Source organism: Podarcis gaigeae (assembly GCF_964106915.1).
Source record: "Podarcis gaigeae genome assembly, chromosome: 13".
NCBI lineage: Eukaryota > Metazoa > Chordata > Lepidosauria > Squamata > Lacertidae > Podarcis > Podarcis gaigeae.
The window spans coordinates 55804626-55830809 of NC_139689.1; the positions used below are offsets into that span (position 1 = coordinate 55804626).

Here is a 26184-nt window from a genome sequence, read left to right on the forward strand (position 1 = left end):
TGCAGATGACCTAGTTTTGACCCTGCAGGAGCCAGAATCTAGTACGAAAAGAGTATTACAACTGATTCAAGACTTTGGTCGGGTGGCGGGATTTAAATTAAACAAACAGAAAACTAAGGTGTTGGGAAAAAATTTGACAGATTCAGAGTCAGAACGGTTTCAGAGAGAGACAGAACTAACTGTGGTTAAAAAAGTAAAGTACCTAGGGGTAAACATAACAGCAAAAAATCTGAGTCTTTTTAAGGATAACTATGAAAAATGCTGGTCTGAAATTAAGAGAGACTTAGACAGTTGGACAAAATTGAAACTTTCTTTGTTAGGCCGAATTGCTGCTATTAAGATGAATGTATTGCCAAAAATGTTGTTTTTGTTTCAAACACTACAGATTGTGGACAAGACGGAGTGCTTCCGGAAGTGGCAGAGAGACATCTCTAAGTTTGTCTGGCAGGGCAAAAAGCCCAGAATTAAGTTTAAGATATTAACTGATGCGAAAGAAAGAGGGGGCTTTGCCCTGCCAGACCTAAAGCTGTACTATGAGGCCGCAGCTTTCTGTTGGCTAAAAGACTGGCTACTTCTCGAAGACACTGACGTTCTGGATCTGGAAGGTTTTAAGAATGCTTTTGGTTGGCATGCATACTTATGGTATGACAAGGTTAAGATCAATAAGGCCTTTAAGAACCATATTGTCAGAAAAGCAGTGTTTAATGTCTGGACAAAATATAAAGACTTATTGGAAAATAAAACTCCAAGGTGGCTTTCACCGCTGGAAGCTAAGGCCCGAAAAAGACCCAATATGGAGGCCAAATGGCCAAAATATTGGGAAATATTAGAAAAAGATGGAGACAATTGGAAATTGCAGAGTTTGGAGAAAATGAAGGATAAAGTGCGAGACTGGTTACACTACGCTCAGATTAATGAAGTTTTTAAAAATGACAAAAAGTTAGGGTTCCAGGTGGAGAAATCGAAATTGGAAACAGAACTGTTAGAACCTAAGACTAAGGTACTTTCAAGAACGTATAACTTGCTGTTAAAATGGAATACACAAGATGAAATGGTTAAATCGGCTATGATAAAGTGGGCACAGGACATTGGGCATAATATCATGTTTGAGGACTGGGAAAGGTTGTGGACCAACGGGCTGAACTTCACTGCATGTAATGCTTTGAAGGAAAATGTAATGAAAATGATATATAGATGGTACATGACCCCAGTTAAACTTGCCAAAATATACCATTTGTCTGATAACAAATGTTGGAAATGTAAAGAAAATGATGGAACATTCTTTCACCTCTGGTGGACCTGCCCTAGAGTGAAGGCCTTCTGGGAAATGATATATAATGAGCTGAAAAAGGTATTTAAGTATACCTTTACTAAGAAACCAGAGGCCTTCCTTTTGGGTATTGTCGGGCAGAAGGTGTTAAAGAAGGACCGAACATTTTTTATGTATGCAACAACGGCAGCAAGGATACTCATCGCTAAGCACTGGAAAACTCAAGATCTACCCACACTGGAAGAGTGGCAGATGCAACTGATAGACTATATGGAACTAGCCGAGATGACCGGCAGAATCCGAGACCTGGGAGAAGAGAAGGTTGAAGAAGATTGGAAGAAATTTAAGATTTACTTTAAAAAGCACTGTAATTTGGTTGAATGTTAAGATGGAGGCTAGATCATAAATAATTGAGCACCACTAAATTAGATGCAATTAGGATGATAAGTGAGATTGAGGAAAAATCATAAACCTTTGGGAGAATTATTAGATTATATCTTAAATGAATGGGACATAAGAATGTAAACAAGATGATAAATTGCGGACAAGAATTGACAATGATGCAAGTGGGAGCGGGAGACGTGAGGGAGTCCAAAGAAGTTAAGAAATTATGTGATGATATATGTTACATTGTTCATCATTTCTGCATTTATGTTTAAAAATCTTAATAAATATATATTTTTTTAAAAAATAAATACCAAACTTGAGAACTTGGAATAAAAAGTGATAAATTTGGGACAAAAAGTGACCATCAATACAGAAATTGTTCAGGATTTGACACAGGAACCTACTTTGACAGGACAAACTGGGGAGAAGACGAAGGAGAAAGTTGTTGTTGTTGAACCTAAAGTAATACAAGTGGGAGCCCCAGCCTTACAGAGGCAAATTGAGGACTATAAGTGGAGGCCTTTTATGAATGAATATAGAAAAAGTCAGAATTTGAAGATTGGAGCCCTGCTTGGACTGAAGAAGGAATATGCCAGGAGACAGGCATATTGAGTGTAGCACCTTAACGGCACCATCTTTTAAAATTTTAAATAGTTCAGCTGGAATATCATCCAGCTGCCTCCTGTATAATGTTGCGAGCCTCCATCCATAGTTCTTCAGGCACTCTGTCCAGCCAATCTAAATCCTTAAACCTGTTCCTCACTTCCACTGTGTATTCATAAGGGATTTGATTTAGATCAATAAACCCACAATAGAATGCCCCAAGAGTGGGTAATGGGTGCAAGAGCAACATCTCTGAAATCCAGCAAGACACAAAGAGGCAAGCATCAGCATCAGCAAGTCAAAGGTGCAAAAGAACTGAGTGAGGAAAGACAAAGACACACCACTGCAAGGAGCTCAGGGTGCTTGGACGTTGGCGTGAGCAAACTCTGGCTTTGAAGTAATGGAGGAGCCCATGGGAAGAAGCGCCCTGCGGATCCCCCTGCCCCCCTCCTGGGGTCCCACATCTTTCAAGGTGCTAACTGACCACTACCCCTCTTTCATATTTGATCACCCCTCTTCATCAGAGAAACTGACAAGCAGTCGTAGTGTATGCTTAAGGTTCCTTGAGCATGCACAGAGCAGCTTTCTCTCCCCACTGAGCAACAGCAGCCCGTCCTCATATGACGGGCACCAGGTTGGCGAAAGGTGAAATGAAGAGGGCAAGCGGAAGGCCAAAGCTCCAGTCTGCACAGCAGAAATGCTACAGCCCCAGACAGCTAGGCAGAGATGCTCTGTCTGCAGAGAGAGACACTTCTCCCAGGGACATGGCCAGCCTTGCCCAACATCTGGGGAGCCCCAGATTGGGGGCAGGCTGAGTGAGGCAAGCCCAAGCAGCCCCCCCAAAGAGGCAGCAGGTTGGTGGTCTTACTTACGTGGGGAGGGAACGGCTGCAGCCGTGACGTGATGTGCTCCTCTGGGTAGGAGACCTCGGCCAATGGCAAGTAGGGCTTCTGGGCTGATCCTGTCTCGTACATGGACATGGGCCGGCTGCTGCGCACAGAGGGCCGCCAGATCAAGGAAGAGTGGCTGCCGGCGTCTGGGTACTCAGAGACAGCGGGAGTCAGGGAGGCGTTTGTTGTGGCCTGCCGCCGGAGACTCGTGTTCTCACTCTGTAGCGTCTGAAGCTGGAATAAAACATTTCAGAGTGGGGGCTTGGATGTCCCCACAGCACAGCAAAGCAAGAATTGGGGGAGGGGGCAGCACAGTCGGTGCATCCTCATGCTTGAAAACTGTCACCAGCTAGCCAGGTTTTGAAATCATAGAAATCATAGAATCATAGAGTTGGAAGAGACCACAAGGGCCATCGAGTCCAACCCCCTGCCAAGCAGGAAAGACCATCAGAGCACTCCTGACATATGGTTGTCAAGCCTCTGCTTAAAGACCTCCAAAGAAGGAGACTCCACCACACTCCTTGGCAGCAAATTCCACTGTTGAACAGCTCTTACTGTCAGGGAGTTCTTCCTAATGTTTAGGTGGAATCTTCTTTCTTGTAGTTTGGATCCATTGCTCCGTGTCCGCTTCTCTGGAGCAGCAGAAAACAGCCTTTCTCCCTCCTCTATGTGACATCCTTTTCTATATTTGAACATGGCTATCATATCACCCCTTAACCTCCTCTTTCTGTTTTTAAAGACTGTCTTTTCCTTTTATAGGAAACGTCTGCCAAATCAGTTACATTCTCAAAGCTTTGGGAGCCCCAAAATTTCAGGTGCGGTTGTGTGTGTCAAGAGGAGCTCCAACATCTAGCAACGTGAACCCAAGCTAGGCGAAGTTTCTGAGCAACACGGACATCGGCTTTAGCAACATTCTTTTAAAGCGGCTGACTCAGGCCAAGCGCCCAACAGTCAAATCAGAGAAAAGAGGGAACTGGGGAAATGGCAATGTCACCGCAGGAAGTGGAAGACGAAAGAAGACTCAAACCTATTTGCAGAAGAGAGAAGGGCAAGGCCACTGGAATGGAAACACAACAAGGGGGATCAGAACAGGAGCCCCATCACAAGAGATTCCCAGCAATGTCCTCAAGTCAGCTAAGGGCACAATTAATCAGGAGGAAGAACCATAAAACCTCTGGTGGGCCTTCTGCAGTTTTCGGCGCAGTTTAAAGCAGCTGGCGCTCCTGCTTCCCCCCCCCACCCGCAAATAGATATAAAAGGAGGAAGTTGCCCACACCCACTGGTGGCTCATGAATTGCTACATACATCATAAAGGGGAGGGGGAGGAACTTTACATAGCACTGAGACGCTAAGCCATGCAATTGCAGTGTTGGGTCAGAGAGATCTTGAAAAGAGAAAGAAAAAACCCTTTCGATGCCTTTGGAAGTTAGTTCTCTCTCCCACCCCTGAAGGCCTGTGGATACCCTTCCTCAGCCCCTCCTCTTCCTTCTTACTCTAAGCTGCAACATATTTCTCAAACCACCCCCCCCCACTGCCTGCAGTAGCCCTGGCCACCCATCTAAAACACAAAACACGTCCAAGAGGGGCTTTGTGGTCAGCTGCTGCTCCTTGCTGAAAATCTTTGGGGGAGATGAAGAAGTAGGTGGAGGGAGCTACGGTTTGCACTCAAAGTCCGACACACATTCCCAGAAGCCCATTATAATTTTAGCAAGGCTCACAAGTCTAGTGACATTGAACTGAGAACTGAAAGGGCTCAGTTGGTAGAGCACGAGACTCTTCATCTCAGGTTTGTGGGTTCAAGTTGAGCAAAAGATTCCTGCATTGTCAGAGGTTGGACTAGATGACTCCTGCGCCCTTCCAACTCTACAATTCTAGGATTCTATGATCCCCATTGCTCATATTTTGCAAAACATTTTGCTATGATCACTGGGTTTGCTCTCACACAGTAGATCACAGCCATGGTGGAAACTGTGAGCTGAGAACAGGTAGTGCTGTGGTTTGAGCACTGGACTATGATGAGGGAGACCGGGGCTTAAATCCCTGATTTGCCATGAAGCTCACTGGGAGGGCTTTGGACTCCTCGGTCTCCCTCGGCTTAGCCTACCCCACAGGGCTGCCGTGAAGACAAGAGGCCCACACAGTGTATCCCATCCTGAGCTTCTCAAAGAAAGAACAGGATAATTTTGTTTATCATTCTCCTTTTTCATGCACAGAAAAATATAAAATAAAGGCAAACTCTTTCACTTTACTGACACAGCGTAGACAAAGCATTGCCCTTGACCACTCAAGAAATTCATGGATTTAAAATCTCACCACACGGGAGAATCCGTAAATAGCTGTACAGACCCACCCTAAACCATTTGCAGTCATGCCTTTCCTTAATGGGGTGACTGAGATCAGTGGGTGGGGGGAGGGGGAAACTATGAATTAAGGTGACCAGGGCGGTGGTCTAGGGATGCAAGTGATGAATATTTGATCTATGGGGGTCCAAGCCTGAGCAATCCCAAGAGGAATTAACAGGAACAGAAGGCTTCCATTTCCTTTTCTTTCACAGTGAACAGTGAGGGACAACTTCATGCAGGATTGGACACCCTGCGGCTCATGGAGGTGGGGAGCCAAGTGGCTCCCCTCCCTTTGAGCCCCGGCTGAGTACGCTTGAGCACCATCAATCAGGAAGTTGATGCTAGACCATGCTTCACCAACCTGCTACCCTGCAGGACTCCAACTCCCATGATCCTTGGCCACTGACCAGAGTGGTAAGGGATGATGGGAGTTGGAACCCAACAGCCAGTGGGAGGGTCTCAGGTTGCAGAAAGCTCTGCAGTCCTTTTTTTGAGCTTTCAACATTCTGCCCTTTTCATGCAGGTGGGGTTTTTACTCAAGGCGCACTAAACTAAACCCTCTCTCGTTCACTCTCATGCTACCTTCTTCTGCATGATCCTCAGCTCATCGCTCAAGTTGACGTTCACCTTCATTAACTGCTGGATTTTCATCTCCGAAGCCACCAGGGCGTTTTTAACCTGCAGATATTCCTGGGTTGTGATGGGTCCATCCGACAAGTCTGAATCCAGGCTCTGCAAAACGCAACACACAATGATGTGTTACTCATTTAGACACAGCTGTTTCCTCTCACTTTGAGGACCAAAGTCAAAAGGGACATGTTAAATAATAAACAATGAAGCCTCTGAGAATACTATGGCATGATGCAGAATTCAGTGCCACTTATATACTGCACATCAGAAACAAACATAAAACAACAACTCCAAAGGCAATTCACAAATGAATCAATATAACTAGAAGTTTTCAACTCAGAAGTCAAAAGTGAGATAGGCTCTCAAAATTAGCATCAAAGGGTTTATGCTGGTCCAAAGGCAGGTGTCCCCAAACACCTCAAGGATTTTGAAGTACCATCTCTCCCTCTCTCCTTTAAAGTCAGGAGAGGCCGTAAGTCTCCTTCCAGGCCTGGAAGGGGAACCAAGCAGCCTTACAAATCTCTTTTCAAATGAACCAAGAGTGCTGGGAATGGAGGCCCAGCTGCTCAAATAAGCAGGGACAAGGCTCACTCTGCAAAGGACTGTTCACCTTTTAGCAGCAGTGATGGGCCTGAGGCGAGCGCTTCGTGAGGAGCAGCCTTTTTGCATAGCCCCTTCCAACATGCTGCCGCCCTCTAGATATCTCTGCACAGGCTCACCTTCTGCCGGGGTGCCTTGACTGAGCTTGTTTCCAGATCCACTTCTTCGTCAGAGGCAACGCTGTCGTAGTCAGGCTGGTCATTATCCTGACACTCTGTACTGTGCTGGCTGTTGACAGACTTCAGGATCAGCTCTACATTTTCTGCAAAAGCAGCAACCAAATGTCTGATGTTTAGGGAATGTGTGCAGAATGTGGCATTCCTCAAAATGACCAGCCTAGAGAATGCAGCTCCATGAACCAGAACGAAAGGGAAACAGGCAGCAGGATGGAGTCAGCTGAAGCCTTCACCAGGATCCCTTTGTACTTTTGCCTGTACTACGGTCCTAAGTACACAAGCAGAACCTGCTGAATCAGGCCTATGGCCCATCTAGTCCAGCATCCTGTTTGGTCACAAGTGGCATCTGAGCACAAGAGCCCTCCTCCCTCCTGTGGCTTCATCAACTGGTATTCAGAAGCACTGCTGCCTCTGACTGTGGCGGCAGAGCAGAGGCATTAGGGTTAGTAGCCATCAATAGCCCTTATCTCCTCCAGGAGTTAAAAGCCATCCAAGCTGGAGGCCATCACTGCCTCCTGTGGAAGCGAGTCCCATAGTGCTGCATGAAGAAGGACGTCCTGAAAACTCAAGTCAGCCAGTCATCCAAACAGGGACTCACCTCTGGAACTTGGGACAGGGTTCCCTTGCTGCCTTCGTTTGGCATCCCCAAGAATGTCTATGACAAGTGTTGCAAATTCATGGGCGTTAAAGCGAGCCAGCTTTTGCCTTCCCTGAAAGACAAGAGGCAAGACAAGGCCTCAGAGGAGCTGGAGGAAAGCAGCCAGAGAAGCAGGAACAGAAAGCAGATCCTTCGCCTCCTATACAGATTCATGCCTTCCCAGGCTTTCTGGAAAAATCCATTTCCAGCAGAAGGAAAGCTCAGAGCTCTCGGCATCTCCTTGTTCCCAAGATAATATCAGCAACAGGTTCAGTATTCAGAACCAAGATGCACAGTTTGTTTATTTATTCATACAGATATTTGTATACAGCTGTATCACAGATATGTGTGGGCATGGGCACACATATACGTACACACACACACACACACAACACATACATGGCTTACAGCAATAAAATCATGTAAGAAAAACCTTTAAAAGTTTAAAAACAGATATGGTGGCCTCCCAAGAGATTGGACAGCCAGTCGTGTCAGTAATTCGGGGTTAAATGAGGGTAATTAACCCTGGCCACCCCCACCCCCCAGGTAAGGGGGGAGCTGTGCCACCTGCAGTCCGTTATCTGCGCTCCGCAACAAGATGCGGAGGCAGGGACCCTGGGTGATGTCCGAGGCACGAATTTGGCAACTCTCCAAAGTCAGTCTCGTCAGCTGGGAGTCCCTGTTTCCTAACAATTAAAAGATTTGGCAAAAAAAGGCATGTTCTAGATGGAAAGAGTTAAAAGAAAAATCTGCTAAACTACACAGTTGTTGGAGGTCAAGTTTCGGACTTCAAAAAGACTCCTTTCTTGTCGTTTTGATGAATGAGGTGAGCGGCTGCCATACTTTTGTATTTGTTATATTTACTATTTCATGAGTTGGCGAACCCCACCCAAAAAAAATAATTACCCAAAGGAAACGCAGGAGTAGTAAAATAATTGGACTTATTGACTCATCACAGTCCTTGGCAGAGAGCCCTGATAAAATTGGCAGAGCAAGATCAGATATGATCAGAACAGCTTGGGCTAAGGAGGAAGATGGCAATGGTAAAAGCTCTGATGCAGTAAGAAAAAGGATATGATCAGAAAAAACCTCCTTCAATGGCGGCTCTCTGGGGCCCTTGGACAGCTGGCAGGCATCCAGAGTTCACCGCCACTCTTTTCTCAAACTGCAATGTTCCATGCAAGCCAATGTGTCCTTTGCAAAAGGGGTGTACTTTACAGAGGACACATTTGCTTGCATGGCTTTTGAAATCCAGAACATGGGAAGTCCCACTGAAATTAATTAATTTAGATTATATAATTGGCTATATTGCTTTTTGTTTTTGAATGTGGAAAGATTTGGTTTGATTTGTTACTAATATGAATGTTTTTTAATTGGAAAATGAATAAAAATTATTTACAAAAAAACCCAAACCAGACAACAGTTAACCATTGTGGAAGGATGTATGCCTGCATAGTCCTGGCAGAACAGAACAATTTTCAGCAGGCATTTAAAAGTTGGCACAGAAGGCACCTGGTGAATCTCTAGTGGCAGAGGGTTCCTCAGGCTCATTTTCTCACTGTTGTCAAATGAGCCTCAGCAACTCAGGGAACAATCAACATCTGCTGCCGCAGAGGATTTCAGTAACTAAGCTGGGATACAAGGGTTCAGGCCATCCCTGAGGTTTCCTGGGCCAAAGTTGTATGGGGCTTTGCAAATCAGTGCCAGAACCTTAAACCTGGCTCGGAAGCAGGTGGGCTGCCAGTGAAGCTGCTTTAACCCTGGTGCTCCATGTTCTTGACCGGAAGCTCCCTGCTCAGCAGTTTGCCAATCGCATTCTGCACCAGCAGGAGATTCCAAACCAGATCCCAGAAAGCCTCCACATACGGTGAATTCCAGCAATCCACTTCTGAATTTGTCCACAAAGGTAGAAATCTGATAGATGGAAAATCCTCTGCCTGTGTTTAGGACTTGGGAATAAGTTTCCTCCTCAGATGACAGAGAAATGGCATGAGTAACATACCTGGTTCCTTGTTGAGGAGTACTCGGGATTGACGGGGAGAAAAGGGACCACTGTTGTCTCGGTGACCAGGGTGCTGTGGTTCTGAGTGGCAAGCCACACTATTTCAAGGGACAGAGAGAGGAAAGCCAGGGTTAGCTTTGCTTAGGTTTCTACATAAAAGATGAGTGACTTGTTGTGGCTCTCCAGGTATTGCTGGCCTCCAGCCCCATAATCCCGGACCGTCAGCCATGCAGACTGCTGAGAGTTGAAGCCCAACAGGACTTCTGGGTTAGCGCCATCGTCTAATGGCAGATTCCCTCCGAGCTCCGGAGGGAATCGGCTCCGTAGAAGACGGGTCTTGCCGCGGCAGTGACGCGGGGACCCTCAGAAACCACAGGCGCTGCTGCCTGTGGACCTGGTGACTCGGCGGGCACCATTTGCGCCCCCCCGACCCGTGAAGGAGCCTTTTTAAAGGCTACGGAACGGGGGACGGGGAGCGGTGCGGTGCTGTGAGTCGATTGCTTCTCCTACGGAGCGAAGCCGCATGCCATGGCCGGAGAGCGCTAACTTCTTCTTTTGAACAATTGGACTCCAAAAGTAACAACCCGTGAGTAGTACGGAAATTGGAATTACAAAGGGAAAATTCTTTTTTTTTTTTTTTTTTTTGAATTAGGCACGATCGGGGAAGGCGCAAAAAGGAAGTCTGTCTCCCCGTCCTGTAGACAATTTAAAGCAAGGACTAGATAACTAAGGTCGTGAGAACTTTTTTTTTCTTTACTGGATAAAAGCTATTAATTTCACGATTTGGCAGTATAAGTAATTTTGCTGGAGGATAAGAGTTGATTTTGATTTTGAGAGCTGAAGTGCAACCCCCCGGGACCCGGGAGTGATCCGCGAGAGAGCCTAGTGAGGAGATATAGAAGAGTTTGACAGCTGTCAAACTAGCTGTCAAAGCTGGAAGGGGAAAAAAAGAACTTTGTTTCTGTTGTCTTTGCTGGTTATATTTGTTACAACTTGGTTTTAAACTGTTGAGAACAAAGAAGAACTGAAACAAGTTAACTTGACTTTTGGATTGGAGCTGGAAGGAATACTAAGTAACCAGAATCCCTCTAGAGGGGGTTCAGGGACACTACAAGAACGGCTGCAGGTGGAAAAATACAGGCTGAACTGGACAGAATGTTTTTTCTCTTGGGAAAGTTACAAGGTCAAAGTGAAGTTTTGGCTACAAATGTTACAATTGTGAACTTAACAGCAAATAAACTCACTGAATTTGATAAGGACTTGACTCAAGAAGCCTATGCAGCTGAACAAGAAAAGAAATCTGAGATTTCTGAGAGAGTGGAGAAAGAGATACGTGCTGTTCCGGGGGAGAGGGAAGGAGGAGCTGGAATGCCGCAGATGATAAAGGAGAGCCAGAGGCCTGCTAAAATGGATACAAAGGAAAACAAGATTTGGATGATGAGAATCTGGTTTGAATTGGAGAATGAAGAATTGAGAGATCTCCTAATGGGGAGATCTGAAGACCTATGGATTACAAATCTGATTAAGGTGGAAGTTGGAGCTTTTCGGAAATTTGGGACATTTGGACTTAAAAGGAGTAAGAAACAAGATTTGGGCCCCACTTTTAAATATGGAGGTCTGGCTGGAAGAAATATGGAACCTATTGGGACAGAGCTTCTCCGAGACTTGGTTTTCAATACAAAGGACTATCAAAAAAACCGGCAGAGAGGAATTGAGAGAGAATTAAGAGCCTTGGACGTGAGGTCTCCAGGCTGATAGTTGATAGACTGATGGACATTTACTGGGGATCGAAACCGGGAAAGGGGGGGTGGGATTTTGGGAATCCAAAGGGTGTACAATTATATTTTATTTCTCTTTATTCTGTTTTGTTATCAGTATAAAAACTGGGAAATTCGTGGAAGGGAACTTGGGTCGACTTTAGAAAAGGGTTTAAAGAATGAGCATTGATGTATAAATTGAGGTTTATAAGTTAAAATCGATTAATTAAAACAAATTAAATATAATAAGGCAAAAGTTGGGGATAAGAACTTGCTGAGCTAACAATTGGAACTGGAATACAAGAAGGGGAGGTGTGGGGAAGTCAGTGAAAGATGTTATTGAAAATAAGGAATGTAAATGCTATGTGTTTTTAATTTTTCTTTTGTTTTTTCTTGTTTTTTGAAAATTTCAATAAATATCTTTTTTAAAAAAAAAAGAGAGAGAGAGAGTTGAAGCCCAACAACATCCTGAGGCCCACAGTCTCTCCATGCTTGGGCATTGGCTGGGAATCAGTGGCAGACAATGGGGGCTCCCTCCCTCATAAACCTCCCACACCTGAAGTCAAAGCATTGGACACATGTCCTAGAGCCCAGTCCTTCTCCCCAATGAAGCCCTCTGGGCAAATGAGCTTTCCCCCCATAATAAGACACACAAATTTCAATAATAATAATAATAATAATAATAATAATAATAAATAATTTATACCCCACCCATCTGGCTGGGTTTCCCCAGCCACTCTGGGTGGCTTCCAACAACACACTAAAATACAATAACCTATTAAACATTAAAAGCTTCCTTAAACAGGGCTGCCTTCAGATGTCATTTAAAAGTTTGGTAGTTATTTTTCTCTTTGACATCTGGTGGGAGGGCATTCCACAGGGCGGGCGCCACTACCAAGAATGCCCTCTGCCTGGTTCCCTGTAACTTGGCTTCTCGTAGCGAGGGAACCACCAGAAGGCCCTCGGCGCTGGACCTCAGTGTCCGGGCAGAACAATGGAGGTGGAGACGCTCCTTCAGGTATACTGGACCAAGGGCTTTAAAGGTCAGCACCAACACATTGAATTGTGCTCGGAAACGTACTGAGAGCCAGTGTAGTTCTTTCAAGACTGGTGTTATATGGTCTCGGCGGCCGCTCCCAGTCACCAGTCTAGCTGCCGCATTCTGGATTAGTTGTAGTTTCCGGGTCAAACACAATTTCACTCTAAAGCAAAAACCAAGGCTTGGGTTGTGGGCTATAATCAGCCTTGTCCAGCCCTTGGACTACAACTCCCCAAACACCTGCAGGGCCCCAGACTAGGGAAGGCCCACAGCAGCTGCCAAGGCTGACACCCCAGGCCATCACATCCCTGTGACGTAGAGCTTGTTATCAGAGCTTGCAGGGCAGCAGCTGAAGAAGGAGCAAAAAGGGTTTTCTGGTGTGTGTGTTTCTTTGTGGCTGATTAGCTGCTCTCCTTGTGCAAAGGTCAGAGGGGGCAGGGTTTCTGTTGAGGCAGGTGATTAGCTGTGGGAGGAGCTTATCAGAGCTTGCAGGGCAGCGGCGCGCGCCTAGTGGCGCACGCAGTTTCATCCATCTTTTAGATTAAGGGAAGCTAGTCTCAAACCTTTGTTGGGGGAGACCTAGGTTTTTTCTGGGGGGGGGAGTTATTTGTCCTGTCTGCACGCTTCTTATGATGGAGGACCGCTGTAGCCACCCCCAATGACACGTTCTCAAGATGGAGGGTGAGGGAACAGCTGCAGTCGCCTGTGGTTCCTGCGCAATGTTTGCCATCTTGCCAAAGGTTGCAGGCAGCTTTACCTGCAGCAATTGCATGTTGATTGCCCTCTTACAAGACAAAGTCCAGCAACTGGAGGAATGTGTAGCTACGCTCCAAAGAATTAGAGAGCTGGAGCTCTTCTTGGAAGCAACAGAGCACACCGTCTCCACCAAGGAGGAGACAGGGGACTCCCCTGAGAAGGAGGCTAGTTCACCAACACAGGAGCCAGATATATGGAGAAACGTGACTCAAAGAAGTAGGAGGCCCAGGGTTCGCTCTGATTGTTTAGAAATACACAATCGCTTTGAGGTCCTCTTCGCTAGCATGGAAGACGAAGAGCAGACTCCATTTGAGGATCTCTCCTTCATTACAGTCGATCAGGTATATGAAGACGAGCAGCAAAGTCAGTCCTCAGGGAATGTGCAGGCGACCTTGGAATGGACAGCTCACGGAAGAACCCCGACCAGACCTAAGAGGAGGCGTGTAGTGGTGATAGGGGATTCCCTACTGAGGGGAACAGAAGCAGTGATCTGTGGGCCTGACAAGATGTCTCGGGAAGTGTGCTGTCTCCCTGGGGCTAAGATCCAAGATGTAACTGAACGACTGCAAGGAATCATAAAACCCACTGACAAATACCCCTTCCTCTTGGTTCATGTGGGAACCAATGACACTGCAAGCAATAGCCTCCAGAAGATCAAAAGAGACTACGAGGCTCTGGGCAGGAAATTGAAGCAATTAAATGCACAAATTGTCATCTCATCTGTCCTCCCAGTTGAACGACGTGGCCCAGGGAGAGAGGGAAAAATAGTGGAAGTGAACAGCTGGCTTCGCAAATGGTGTAAACAGGAACAGTTTGGATTCTTAGATCACGGACTGCAGTTTCTTGAAGATGGACTTCTGGCAAGCGATGGGCTGCACCTCACAACGGTTGGGAGGAATGTTTTTGCCAAAAATCTCAGAACCTCATCAGGAGGGCTTTAAACTGACTAATGTGGGGGAGGGAGACAGTGCTCCTGAAGGTAGGAGTCTATCAATTGATGAAGATGATCATCCAAATGTCATAGACCAAATGGAGCAAACAGCACGCAGACCTAGTGGTGGGAGGAAAAAATCCTTAAATAAGAGACACGGGGGAATGATTAATGGACTTCAATGTCTGTACACTAATGCGCAAAGCATGGGAAATAAACAAGATGAGCTTGAGCTCTTGGTACAGCAAACTAAATATGACATAATAGGCATCACTGAAACCTGGTGGGATAAGTCCCACGACTGGAATGTAATAATGGAGGGATACAATCTATTTCAGAGAAACAGACCAGACAAGAAAGGAGGAGGAGTGGCGTTATATGTCAGGGATGTGTATACCTGTGAAGAGATCCAAGATTTAGAACCTCAAAACCAAAGTGAGAGCATTTGGATCAAAATTAAGGGAGAGAAGAATAACAGTGACCTCATTGTGGGAGTTTACTATAGATCCCCAAGCCAAACGGAGGACATAGATGATGCCTTCCTGGAACAGATGGCCAAGCATGCAAAAGGAAGGGAGATAGTAGTAATGGGGGACTTCAATTACCCGGATATTTGTTGGATGTCAAACTCAGCCAAGAGCATAAGGTCAAACAGATTCCTCACTGGCCTTGCAGACAACTTCGTTGTCCAGAAAGTGGGAGAAGCAACAAGAGGAACAGCCATTTTAGATCTGGTCCTAACCAATGTTGATGACCTGATTAGTGGGGTAGAAGTGGAAGGATCATTAGGCGCGAGTGATCATGCTCTTCTGAAGTTTACTATACAGCGGAAAGGAGCAGCCAAGCATACTAGGACTCAATTTCTTGACTTTAAGAAAGCCGACTTCATAAAACTTAAGGAAGTGCTGGGTGAGATCCCATGGACAGTAATACTAAAAGGAAAGGGAGTTCATGATGGCTGGGAGTTGTTAAGAGGGAGATAGCAAAAGCACAACTTCAGGCAATACCAATGAGACGGAAACATGGAAGGTGCCTAAAGACGCCAGGGTGGCTATCTAAAGAACTTTTAACTGAGTTAAGATTAAAAAAGGATGTGTACAAAAAATGGAAAAGGGGGGAACCACCAAAGAGGAATTCAAACAAATAGCCAGCACGTGTAGACACAAAGTCAGAAAAGCTAAAGCACAGAATGAACTCAGGCTTGCTAGAGAGGTTAAAAGCAACAAAAAAGGCTTTTATGGGTATGTTCGTAGCAAAAGGAAGAACAAAGAAACAGTGGGGTCACTCAGAGGAGAAGATGGGGAAATGCAAACAGGGGACACAGAAAGGGCTGAACTCCTCAATGCCTTCTTTGCCTCAGTCTTCTCCGATAAAGAAAACAATGCCCGACCTGAAGAATTTGGAGCAAATGATTCAGCAGAGGAAACACAGCCCAGAATAACTAAGGAGATAGTACAAGAATACTTGGCTAGTTTAGATGTATTCAAGTCTCCAGGGCCAGATGAACTGCATCCAAGAGTATTAAAAGAACTGGCAGATGTGATCTCAGAACCACTGGCAGTCATCTTTGAGAATTCCTGGAGAACAGGCGAAGTCCCGGCAGACTGGAGGAGGGCAAATGTTGTCCCTATTTTCAAAAAGGGGAAAAGAGAGGACCCAAATAATTACCGCCCAGTCAGTCTGACATCAATACCAGGGAAGATTCTGGAGCAGATCATTAAGCAAACAGTCTGTGAGCACCTAGAAAGGAATGCTGTGATCACCAATAGTCAGCATGGATTTCTGAAAAATAAGTCGTGTCAGACTAACCTGATCTTGTTTTTTGACAGAATTACAAGCCTGGTAGATGAAGGGAACGCAGTGGATGTAGCCTACCTTGATTTCAGCAAGGCATTTGACAAGATGCCCCATGATATTCTTGTAAAGAAGCTGGTAAAATGCGGACTTGACTATGCTACCACTCAGTGGATTTGTAACTGGCTGACTGACCGAACCCAAAGGGTGCTAATCAATGGTTCCTCTTCATCCTGGAGAAGAGTGACAAGTGGGGTGGCACAGGGTTCTGTCTTGGGCCCGGTCTTATTCAACATCTTTATCAACGACTTGGATGATGGACTCAAGGGCATCCTGATCAAATTTGCAGATGACACCAAACTGGGAGGGGTGGCTAACACCCCAGAGGACAGGATCACACTTCAAAACGACCTTGACAGATTAGAGAACTGGGCCAAAACAAACAAGATGAATTTTAACAGGGAGAAATGTAAAGTATTGCACTTGGGCCAAAAAAAATGAGAGGCACAAATACAAGATGGGTGACACCTGGCTTGAGAGCAGTACATGTGAAAAGGATCTAGGAGTCTTGGTTGACCACAAACTTGACATGAGCCAACAGTGTGACGCGGCAGCTAAAAAAGCCAATGCAATTCTGGGCTGCATCAATAGGAGTATAGCATCTAGATCAAGGGAAGTAATAGTGCCACTGTATTCTGCTCTGGTCAGACCTCACCTGGAGTACTGTGTCCAGTTCTGGGCACCACAGTTCAAGAAGGACACTGAAAACTGGAACGTGTCCAGAGGAGGGCAACCAAAATGGTCAAAGGCCTGGAAACGATGCCTTATGAGGAACGGCTAAGGGAGCTCGGCATGTTTAGCCTGGAGAAGAGGAGGTTCAGGGGTGATATGATAGCCATGTTCAAATATATAAAAGGATGTCACATAGAGGAGGGAGAAAGGTTGTTTTCTGCTGCTCCAGAGAAGCGGACACGGAGCAATGGTTCCAAACTACAAGAAAGAAGATTCCACCTAAACATTAGGAAGAACCTCCTGACAGTAAGAGCTGTTTGACAGTGGAATTTGCTGCCAAGGAGTGTGGTGGAGTCTCCTTCTTTGGAGGTCTTTAAGCAGAGGCTTGACAACCATATGTCAGGAGTGCTCTGATGGTCTTTCCTGCTTGGCAGGGGGTTGGACTTGATGGCCCTTGTGGTCTCTTCCAACTCTATGATTCTATGATTCTATGAGCTACTCCGGAGGGTAAATTGCAGTACAGGGCAAGAAGAGTTGAGAGGACTTGGCACCTTCCAGGGGCAGGAGCCCTTTGCTGCAATGCAGCGTTTTGCTGAGGAGGCTCATTCTGGCCTCACGCAGGGCCCCTGTGCTGCGGCATGGCACCCACCCACCCACCAGCACACAAATGTCCCGCAACAGAAGGTCACCTGCGTCCGTCTCCCGCCTGTCCACCTCGTCATAGACATCCATGGCAAGCTCTTCAAACAAGTGATTGCTCAGCTGGAGAGGAGGGGAGGGAAAGTTAAGCACGACTCTCTATGGCAAAGCCCCCTCCTGGGAGTGAGAGGCAAAGGTGTGCTTTTTATTTTTCCGACATTCAGAACCTAAGGGGCCCCTGCTTGCCTGCCGGCCGGTGGATCAACTTAAATTCCATCTATCTAGCCAGGCTTCTCACAGCAGCCACCAGATGCCCCACCAGGAAACCCTCCTCATTAAGCCCACAGCATTTCCCCACCATTGCCGCCCCCCCCCCAGCACTGAAACACACATTCTGCTCTTCTGCCACCAGCCCCTTCAAAGCTGGGCTTGGTGGGCTCTGGGGTGGAATGGGGAGGCCCTGCCCCACTCAAACAAGGGGAAGCCAATGGGTGTCTGGGGCAATTCTATTGACATCAAGTCCGTGGCAGGATGGTGGCTCTTTAGAGCATGCAAACGGGCAGTGGGGCAGATGAGGGACAATGTGGTACAAACTCAGTGTGGCACAATCTCCACTCCGCCAGCAAGGGCTGCCGACTTCCAGCAGTCAATCCATTGGCACCTCAGCAAGGGCCAAATGCTCCTCGAGTTGCTGCTGGCTACTCCCAGGAGTTTAACACCAGCAACACACTCTTTAAAGTGAAGGATATAAAAATCTAAAAAAGCCCCTAAGGCTTGTTCCTTCGTCCCTGTTGCTTTCCGCACTCAAGACTCCTGGTAAGCTGTACTCCCTCTGTATCCAACCCACCCTCTGCACCCTCCCCAGTCCCACCCAGGGTCCATTCCTCCTCCCTGAAAAGCCAAAGCTGAGGGCGGGGAAGCAGAGAGAAAATGTTACTCACCGACTGAAGCTTCCTCTTGGCTGCTTTGGCCAGTTCTGACAAATCTAAACTGCTATGAAAGAAAGAAGTGATCACTGTATTTATTGACACCTGAACCTTGGAAGCACCACTAGGCAAGGAATAAACAAAGAGGGGTGAAAATTAAAGTTACGCGCCTGTCATTCCTTGACCAAGAATGCAGACACAGTTGTAGTTTAGTCCTCTTGCTTTATACTGCATCATTTCATTTTTTATCACAGCAGCTAATGAAGAAGGAAGGGGAAATGGTTTGCCACATAAATATAAAACCTGTTTTGTTAATCACAGTAACATGTATGTTATTTAAGTGATTAACCGAATTCTAAAAGGGATCCAGAGAAAGCTTGTGTGAAGTGCTGCTTGATGCTTTTATATCATCTATCTATCTATCTATCTATATCTATATCTATCTATCTATCTATCTATCTATCTATCTATCTATCTATCTATCTATCTATCTGCTTCTCATAACAGGCAGGCTTGTGGACAGTTTCTGCTAGAATGTCAGCCTATAGACTGATATAAACTTAATTACACACGCCCTGAGAGATAACCTAAAGGTATATTCAGGGCTTTTCCCCCTAAAAAAATGTTTAGGGGTACTCTCATTTTAACTCAAGAAAATCACCGTTTTATAGTTCAAATCAGGGAAAATAAATACAGTAAATGGACAAAAGTACAAAGATTCACAAAAGGTTTAGGGGTATGTGTACCCCTGCGCCCCCCCCCAAAGCACTGAATATATTATCAGTCACCATCTAAATGTACTGATCGCCTTCAACAGAATCATCTCAAGGTGATGTACAATAAAAAAAAACTGAGGGAGGGGAGCAGGAAAAAACAATTTAAACACACCCCTGCGCCCCCCCAAAGCACTGAATATATTATCAGTCACCATCTAAATGTACTGATCGCCTTCAACAGAATCATCTCAAGGTGATGTACAATAAAAAAAAACAGAGGGAGGGGAGCAGGAAAAAACAATTTAAACACACACACACAACCTCCCCAACCCAAAAACACCCAGATACACTTAAAACAAACCTAAAACCATACAGACTAGACATTCATGGCAAAGACCCAATTGTCCAGCTAGGAAGGTATGTTGGAACAAAAATGTCTTCAACTCTTTCCGGAGGGTCCAGATAAGGGGCAGGATGTTATTCCATAGAACAGGGGCAGCCACACTCAAAGCCCTGTCCCGAGCAATCTTTTGAGATAAATCTTTCTGAGATGAAAGGCTCATCTCAAAAGGGTGCGCTGGCCAGAACACAGACCCTCAGTTTAAAAACTTCTGCAAAAATAGGTCACATAATACGCAGAAATGAAACAACCAACCCACACTTATTGTCCACACTTTCTAGTGAACAGCTGAGTTATCAGTGTGTTTTGTGATAAGTACCTAATTTTCAACCCTCACATAGCAGAGTTAATTGGTAAATTAAACTACTGAACTACTTACAGCCGTCTTAATCCCCAAGGGACCGCAGCAGGAGAAAAAATATCAATTAAATTTATTAATGTTATTGCCTTATTTATCAACATCTGCCCCACCAATCAGAAAAGACTTTAGGCACCTCAATCAATTAACAGAAGACAAGGAGAGGTTGCAAGGAGAAGGAAGACAAAAAGCAAAGCTTGAGCGCACATCACTCTTGACAATCAAACGAATCTACGACTGTCATTTGATTTGGCCAACATTACCACATATTATTAGTGCTTAGTCTGCATTCTTACCTGTCTGCCATTTGAGGTATAATAAAATGTTGTCCACTTTTGTGATCTGAAAATGAAGTTTCAAAAGAGCATTAGGTGCGAGAAAGGATCATGTCATTATCTCAACCCACAGTTCTCCACAAGCCACAACTTGATTCAGCTGAGCAGCCTTTTCAGTGCCTGCATGAACTGGAGAGGTCTGAGGACGGCATTCTGGCAGGGCAAGGACAGGCAGAAGCAGATCTGGATCTCCTGCAGTAGATCGGTAAGGGTTTCTAACTTCCATCTGCTTAGAGCAGCAACAGATTGACCCCTCCCACACCCAAACTAGAAGTGAATGAAGTGTGGGTGTCACCAGGTGTGGATTTCTGTGTGAAAGGAATGTGAGCTCACCTCAGTTCTGGTACTCCAAACAAATTCCTGGGATCAGAATACATATTTTATACCAGACTGCAGTTCTAGGAAAAAGTCAAGTAGTTCCTGCAAGTCTAAAGTCTCTCCTCCCTTGAGCTACAGAAGTCATGTCAGTCCATGTGGGGTTAAAAGATAATGGCGACCCAGGATGCACATATGTGCCCCCCCCCATTCCTGCTGGACCACTTCTCAAACAAGTAGATGCGGGGGGATGCATGAGCCATGGACTGCACTCTGAGCTCTCTAGAAGCAAAGCAGGATAGAACATAAGACTACCTCTGCTCAGAGACTTGCAGAAGCTGCCCACTTGCTAGTGAGCCATCTTCAAGGTGTTACTAACAGTACATAAAGTGACCCCAGATCTGCCCCTCAACTGACTCCATCGACAAAACCACCACAGTTACAGGGGCCACCTAATTATTGTTCTGCCTTAGCAAGAAATCTTTTAGTGTGGCAGCACCTACACTTTGGAACTCCCTGCCTGTTGACATCAGGCAGGCACCTCCACTGCACTCTTTTTGGCACCTGCTAAAAACATTTTGGCTTTGACAAGCCTTCTCAGATATGGAGAATGTTGACATGGGTTTTAATCCATTTTTAGCTTATCACTGACTTTTAAGTTTTTGGATGCTTTAACAGCTTTTTTGAACTGTTTTTACTGATAATTTTATTGTCTTTTTCTTTTTTACTCTTACTCTTATTCTACAAACAGACACCAGACCCTCCAAGCGTCCCTATTTTCCAGGGGTGTCCCTGATTTAGAGAAGTTCTTCTAGTTTCTGATTTGATCCCAGAATGCCCCACATTTCCTAAGGACGTCCCTATTTTCATTGGGGAAATGGTGGTATGAAGTTATCCGACCCCGGAGCCGTCTGAAGGCAATCTTGTATAGGGAAGGGTTTTTTCTTATAATGTTTAATGTTTTATTATGTTTTTATAGATGCTGGAAGCTGCCCAGAGTGGGATATAAAGAGTAAAATTATCATTATGGAATGGGACGTCCCTATTTTCATCAGAGAAATGTTGGAGGGTATGAGACACTACTCTGACGTTTGTTTATTTTTAGCAATCAACCGATATACAAATTTTATGGGGGGAAATGAAATAACCACAATAACATGAAATAAACCTAGTCAGACCCTTACCAGGTTTTCTGCCACAAAGATAGAATGCCAGCCTGTCCGTGAGCTCGTACTGGATTTCCGCAAGGCGTTCTGCCAGCTCGTGGTGCCCTCCTTGCCTATTGGGCAAAAGGTGGGTGGGAGATTCATTCAGAAATCACTACTGTTGAGTTGAAAATATCAGTAAGAACAAAAATAAAAATCTGTTGCAGGTTACTTCTGAGGCTGCAATCCTACTCATAGAGTGAGTGAAATATACTACAGTAGTACCTCGGGTTACAGACGCTTCAGGTTACAGACTCTGCTAACCCAGAAATAGTACCTCGGGTTAAGAACTTTGCTTCAGGGTGAGAACAGAAATCGCATGACGGCAGCACAGCAGCAGCAGGAGGCCCATTAGCTAAAGTGGTGCTTCAGGTTAAGAACAGTTTCATGTTAAGAATGGACCTCCGGAATGAATTAAGTTCTTAACCCAAGGTACCACTGTACTGCACAGGTTTGCTATCTAAAATAAGGCACTGAAAGCCACCATGCCTTATTTTAACTGGGTGAAAGCATCCCACAGCACATAGAGCTCCTCCTTCTAACCTAGCTGCCGAGATCCTCCATTGCCTCAGAAACAGAGGAAGGGATACGGTGAGAAAGTTTTTCATGTCACTAAACAGCAAAATTCAATAGTAAGGAGGTTTGGTCCATCTCCCACCCACTCCAAAAGGGATTTGGGAACTTGCTCTTAGTTTTTTCCTGCCAAAAATACCCCCACCCCAAGCTTGAAATGACTCACTTTGCATAGTCAATAGGCGTCTTCCCACTGGAGTCCTGTGTGCCAGGATCAGCCCCATACACCGCCAACAACTCCGCTTGTAAAATCTGACCCGTCTTGGCAGCTACGTGCAGCGGGGTGTTCCCTTTCTCCTGCAAAGGGGAGTTAACAGGCATTTGCTGAGAAGCTGCTTCAGACCAGCCCAAAGCAATGATGGCCAAGCTCATGGAAAGGCCTTCTCTTACTGGATGGAAGAAGTTGGCCTGGGCACCCAGAGAGAGAAGCCGCAAACAGGTCTCCAGGTTCCCCGTCCTGACGCTCGAGTGGAGTTGCTGAAAGGGAGAGAGAGAGGTCAGCAGAGAATTTTCTCTTGCCTCACCGCAGCTGAGAAACCTGTGCTGACAGTCCCAGAAACTCCTTCCAGGGATTCCCAGAGGGGCTTGCTTTGGGGGAGGCCGAGGCTGGCCTCTAGCCACCTGCCAGCTACAACCGACAAATAAGGTGTGGAGACATGAAAAAGGTTTATCAAATGGCAGACGGAGTGGAGCAACCTCCCCTGACCTGCAGCTCTCCAGGTGACCTGGGGCCCCCAACACCCGTCCATCCCAGCTGCAGCCCAAAACACCTGGAGGGCTCTCTGCTGGGGAAGGCTGGTGTGGAGGGAGTGACAGATGTTTCTCTGTCTCTCATAAAAACATCCACTCAGATCAGCTTCACACTTAAGATTTAACTGATGTCACTGAGCAGAATACAAGCCTGAAGCTGTGTTTCTTAGTTTTCATTCATTGTAACCCTCTGGCCCCTACATCTTACCTTCCAAAATTTTGCAGGTTATTTTCCGAGGGACACCTCTAAGATTTCATAATGGAACTGTTGCCCACAATATATCACAGGGAAGGAAGCAAATCCTTTCTAGTTCTCCCCCTGCTCAAAATCAACTTCAAAGACACCAAGCACTAAAATCCCTGGGCTGATTTGTCTGTTATTTGGCAAATTTCTCACCTTTGATGTACCCCTTTTTTTATACAAGTTGTTTATAAAACAATTAAATGAATCATTTTTAACTACCTCCAAACTGTAAACACACAAAAGTGGCTACCCTGCCTGAAAAGTTAGTCCATTTCTGCAGAAATATTTTCTTTTTTCTTTTTTTAAGTATTGATGGTTCCCTTTTTGGGGGTAGAAGGGATGAATTTTACAGATGAGCCCAGTGGGGGGAGGGGGGAATCCTAAACCTTTTTGTGTCTAATTTGGTAGTCCTTTATCCAATCAGGAGGGGCTAGTATGCCTGTAAATTTCATCCAATTCTGTAAAAAATGAAGTTATTTTTTCAATTCCTCATTAGTAAAAAAAGGAAACATTAAGTTTCTTTTTTCTGAATCAGAATTTGGATTTTGACACAGAGTGGCCTCTGAAGCATTTAGGACTCAATCATACCTTTCCCCCCAAAGTGTCAGGGTGGCAGCTATATATTGTGGATGGAACACATCCTGATCAGCTACCTACCCATAAAGTGGGCATCTAGTGAGTACAGAATGTTGGACTAGATGGGCCTTCAGCCTGATCCAAACTCAGAGGTCTTCATATGAGGGAATCTTACCTTACTAAGGTCTTTGGCAGTCACACTGTCATCATCCCGACATGGTAAGCGATGAACAAAGGCCAGCATCTGATACTTTGCTCTGATGAATTCCGCTTTATTGGGGCTACAAGTGAGTCAAAAGGAAAAGGAACTACACCACAGAAGAGCATTAAAACGTCTCATGAGTGAGATCTACTTTTGGATAGTTACAGTGGTGCCTCGCAAGACGAAATTAATTCGTTCCGCAAGTCTTTTCGTCTTGCGAGTTTTTCGTCTTGCGAAGCACGGTTTCCCATAGGAATGCATTGAAAATCAATCAATGCGTTCCTATGGAAACTGCCTTCAGACCAGGTCCGGGGACAGTCTGTCCCCCGACCTCTTCTGAAGGCTGGCGGGGGGCGAAAGTCTTTGCTCCCCCCCCCCCGCCTGCCTTCCCGGGACAGCGGAGACTTCTCCGCTGTCCTGAGCGATCTTAAAATGCTGGCGGGCAGCAGTGAAGGCTTCGCTGCCGTTCCCCAGCATTTTAAAAGCCCCCGGGACAGCGGAGACTTCTCCGCTGTCCTGAGCGATCTTAAAATGCTGGCGGGCAGCAGCGAAGGCTTTGCTGCCGTTCCCCAGCATTTTAAAAGCCCCCGGGACAGCGGAGACTTCTCCGCTGTCCCGGGGCGATTTTAAAATGCTGGCGGTCGGCAGCAAAGCCTTCGCTGCCGCCCGCCAGCATTTTAAAAACCCCGGGACAGCAGAGGACTTCTCCGCTGTCCGGGGCGATCTTAAAATGCTGGCGGGCGGCAGCGCTGCCGTCCCCCAGCATTTTAAAATCGCCCCGGGACAGCGGAGGAATTCTCCGCAGTCCCGGGGCGATTTAAAAGCCCCCGGGAAGGCAGGCAGGGGGGGACAAAGAGGTCCTGGACCTCTTCTGAAGGCGGGCGGGGGGCAAAAGTCTTTGCTCCCCCCCGCCTGCCTTCAAAAGCCATCTGGGATAGCGGGAAGCGCTTCCCTGCTATCCCGGACTGCTTTTAAAATGCTGGCAGTGGGGAGCAAAGCCTTTCGGCCCCCGCCGCCCTTCCTGGACCTCTTCTGAAGGCCGGGGGGGGGGGAGGAAAGGCTTTGCTCCCCACCGCCAGCATTTAAAAGAGGTCCCCGGAGATATCCCTATGGGCTTTCTTCTTGCGAAGCAAGCCCATAGGGAAATTCGTTTTGCAAAGCGCCTCCAAAACGGAAAACCCTCTCTCTTTTTCGTTTAAAAAATAATTCACTTTCTATAAAAATACTCAATGTCCCCATTGGCGAAGGATGGCGAGAAAAAATTGCATTTGATGGGGAGAGGAAGCATGCCATGCAAGAGATGCCATGGCCCAGGAGACCACAGAGGTGGTCTGAATTTCACATGCTGATTTGAAACAAGCATCCCAATCGTGCTCCTCCAGCAGCAGGAGGCCATGGAGTCAGCCACACTTCTGACATTTTGATCCAGTGTGCTCCTCCAACGCCCACCCCCAAATAGCTCTCTGAATAAAGAGGCTTTCTCCATTTTAGTCACATCTGCCACCAAGTGTGTTTTCCTCTGCTTGGGCAATGTGGGAGGCAGGATCAGGATTGGCTCACATCGGCTCCAGCCCTGGCCATGGTTTGTTGGAGGTTGCCGTGGGTTTGCCCCTTTGGCCCTCTAGGGAAGATAGAGGCATTGCTCCCCCCGCCCCCACCCGCCCACCCCGATCCAACTTACTGAACAGATAGGTAGCCGTGTTGGTCAGCCATAGTCAAAACAAAAAAAATTCCTTCCAGTAGCATCTTAAAGACCAACTAAGTCAGTTCTTGGTATGAGCTTTCGTGTGCATGCACACTTCTTCAGATACACAGTGTATCTGAAGAAGTGTGCATGCACACAAAAGCTCATACCAAGAACTGACTTAGTTGGTCTTTAAGATGCTACTGGAAGGAATTTTTTTTGTTTCAACTTACTGAACTTTGTCCTGGGGGTTTGCTTTGCGCCTTCCGCTCATGACAGATGCAGGATCCAGCAATGAATGTTCCCAGATGGAGTTAGCCCCATTACTGTACAAGGTTTCCAACATCTGCAAAAAACAAAGCAGAATACAAAGCAAGGAGTTGGTGTCTTCCTCTTGTCCAGAGCAACTTAGACGCTAGGTGACAGTTGTCCTGTTGCTGGCATGGAGCTCTGCAGGTGTACTCTGCAAACGTTCTATAATGCACCAGCATTTATTACAGAAACAGCCCTTCTCAAGGCTCTGCTCAAAGTTTTGTTGACCTTTAGAATAAAGTTAAGGGTTAGAGTATGGGTTTAATGCACAAAAAACATGCACTTCAGCATTTCAAAAGGCCCCAGACCAGTTTTGAAGTCTGCTGCATAGTCAATCTCTGGACACTTTCAGCAATGTGCACTGATCCACAATATTCTGTCTTTTTGCCATTTGTGTCTCATT

General features: G+C 46.1%; 1 protein-coding gene across 11 annotated transcripts in view; it reads right to left on the minus strand.

Moving 5' to 3' along the window:
* The window catches only part of GIT2 (GIT ArfGAP 2), a 48344-nt gene that overhangs the window by 18718 nt on the left and 3442 nt on the right, over positions 1–26184 (minus strand). For 2 of the 11 annotated variants that reach the window (XM_083710111.1, XM_083710106.1), the window contains exons 3-15: positions 25703–25815; positions 23759–23864; positions 22404–22490; positions 22180–22310; positions 21420–21514; positions 19882–19927; positions 18127–18178; positions 17236–17308; positions 9538–9635; positions 7497–7608; positions 6842–6984; positions 6075–6224; positions 3133–3384 (exon numbers count right to left, since the gene is read on the minus strand). In XM_083710111.1, coding sequence (XP_083566237.1) covers positions 3133–3384; positions 6075–6224; positions 6842–6984; positions 7497–7608; positions 9538–9635; positions 17236–17308; positions 18127–18178; positions 19882–19927; positions 21420–21514; positions 22180–22310; positions 22404–22490; positions 23759–23864; positions 25703–25815 — 1458 coding nt within the window. The remainder of the gene's footprint in view (positions 1–3132; positions 3385–6074; positions 6225–6841; positions 6985–7496; positions 7609–9537; positions 9636–17235; positions 17309–18126; positions 18179–19881; positions 19928–21419; positions 21515–22179; positions 22311–22403; positions 22491–23758; positions 23865–25702; positions 25816–26184) is intronic. The other 9 variants (XM_083710112.1, XM_083710109.1, XM_083710115.1 and 6 more) reach the window with 5 other exon arrangements.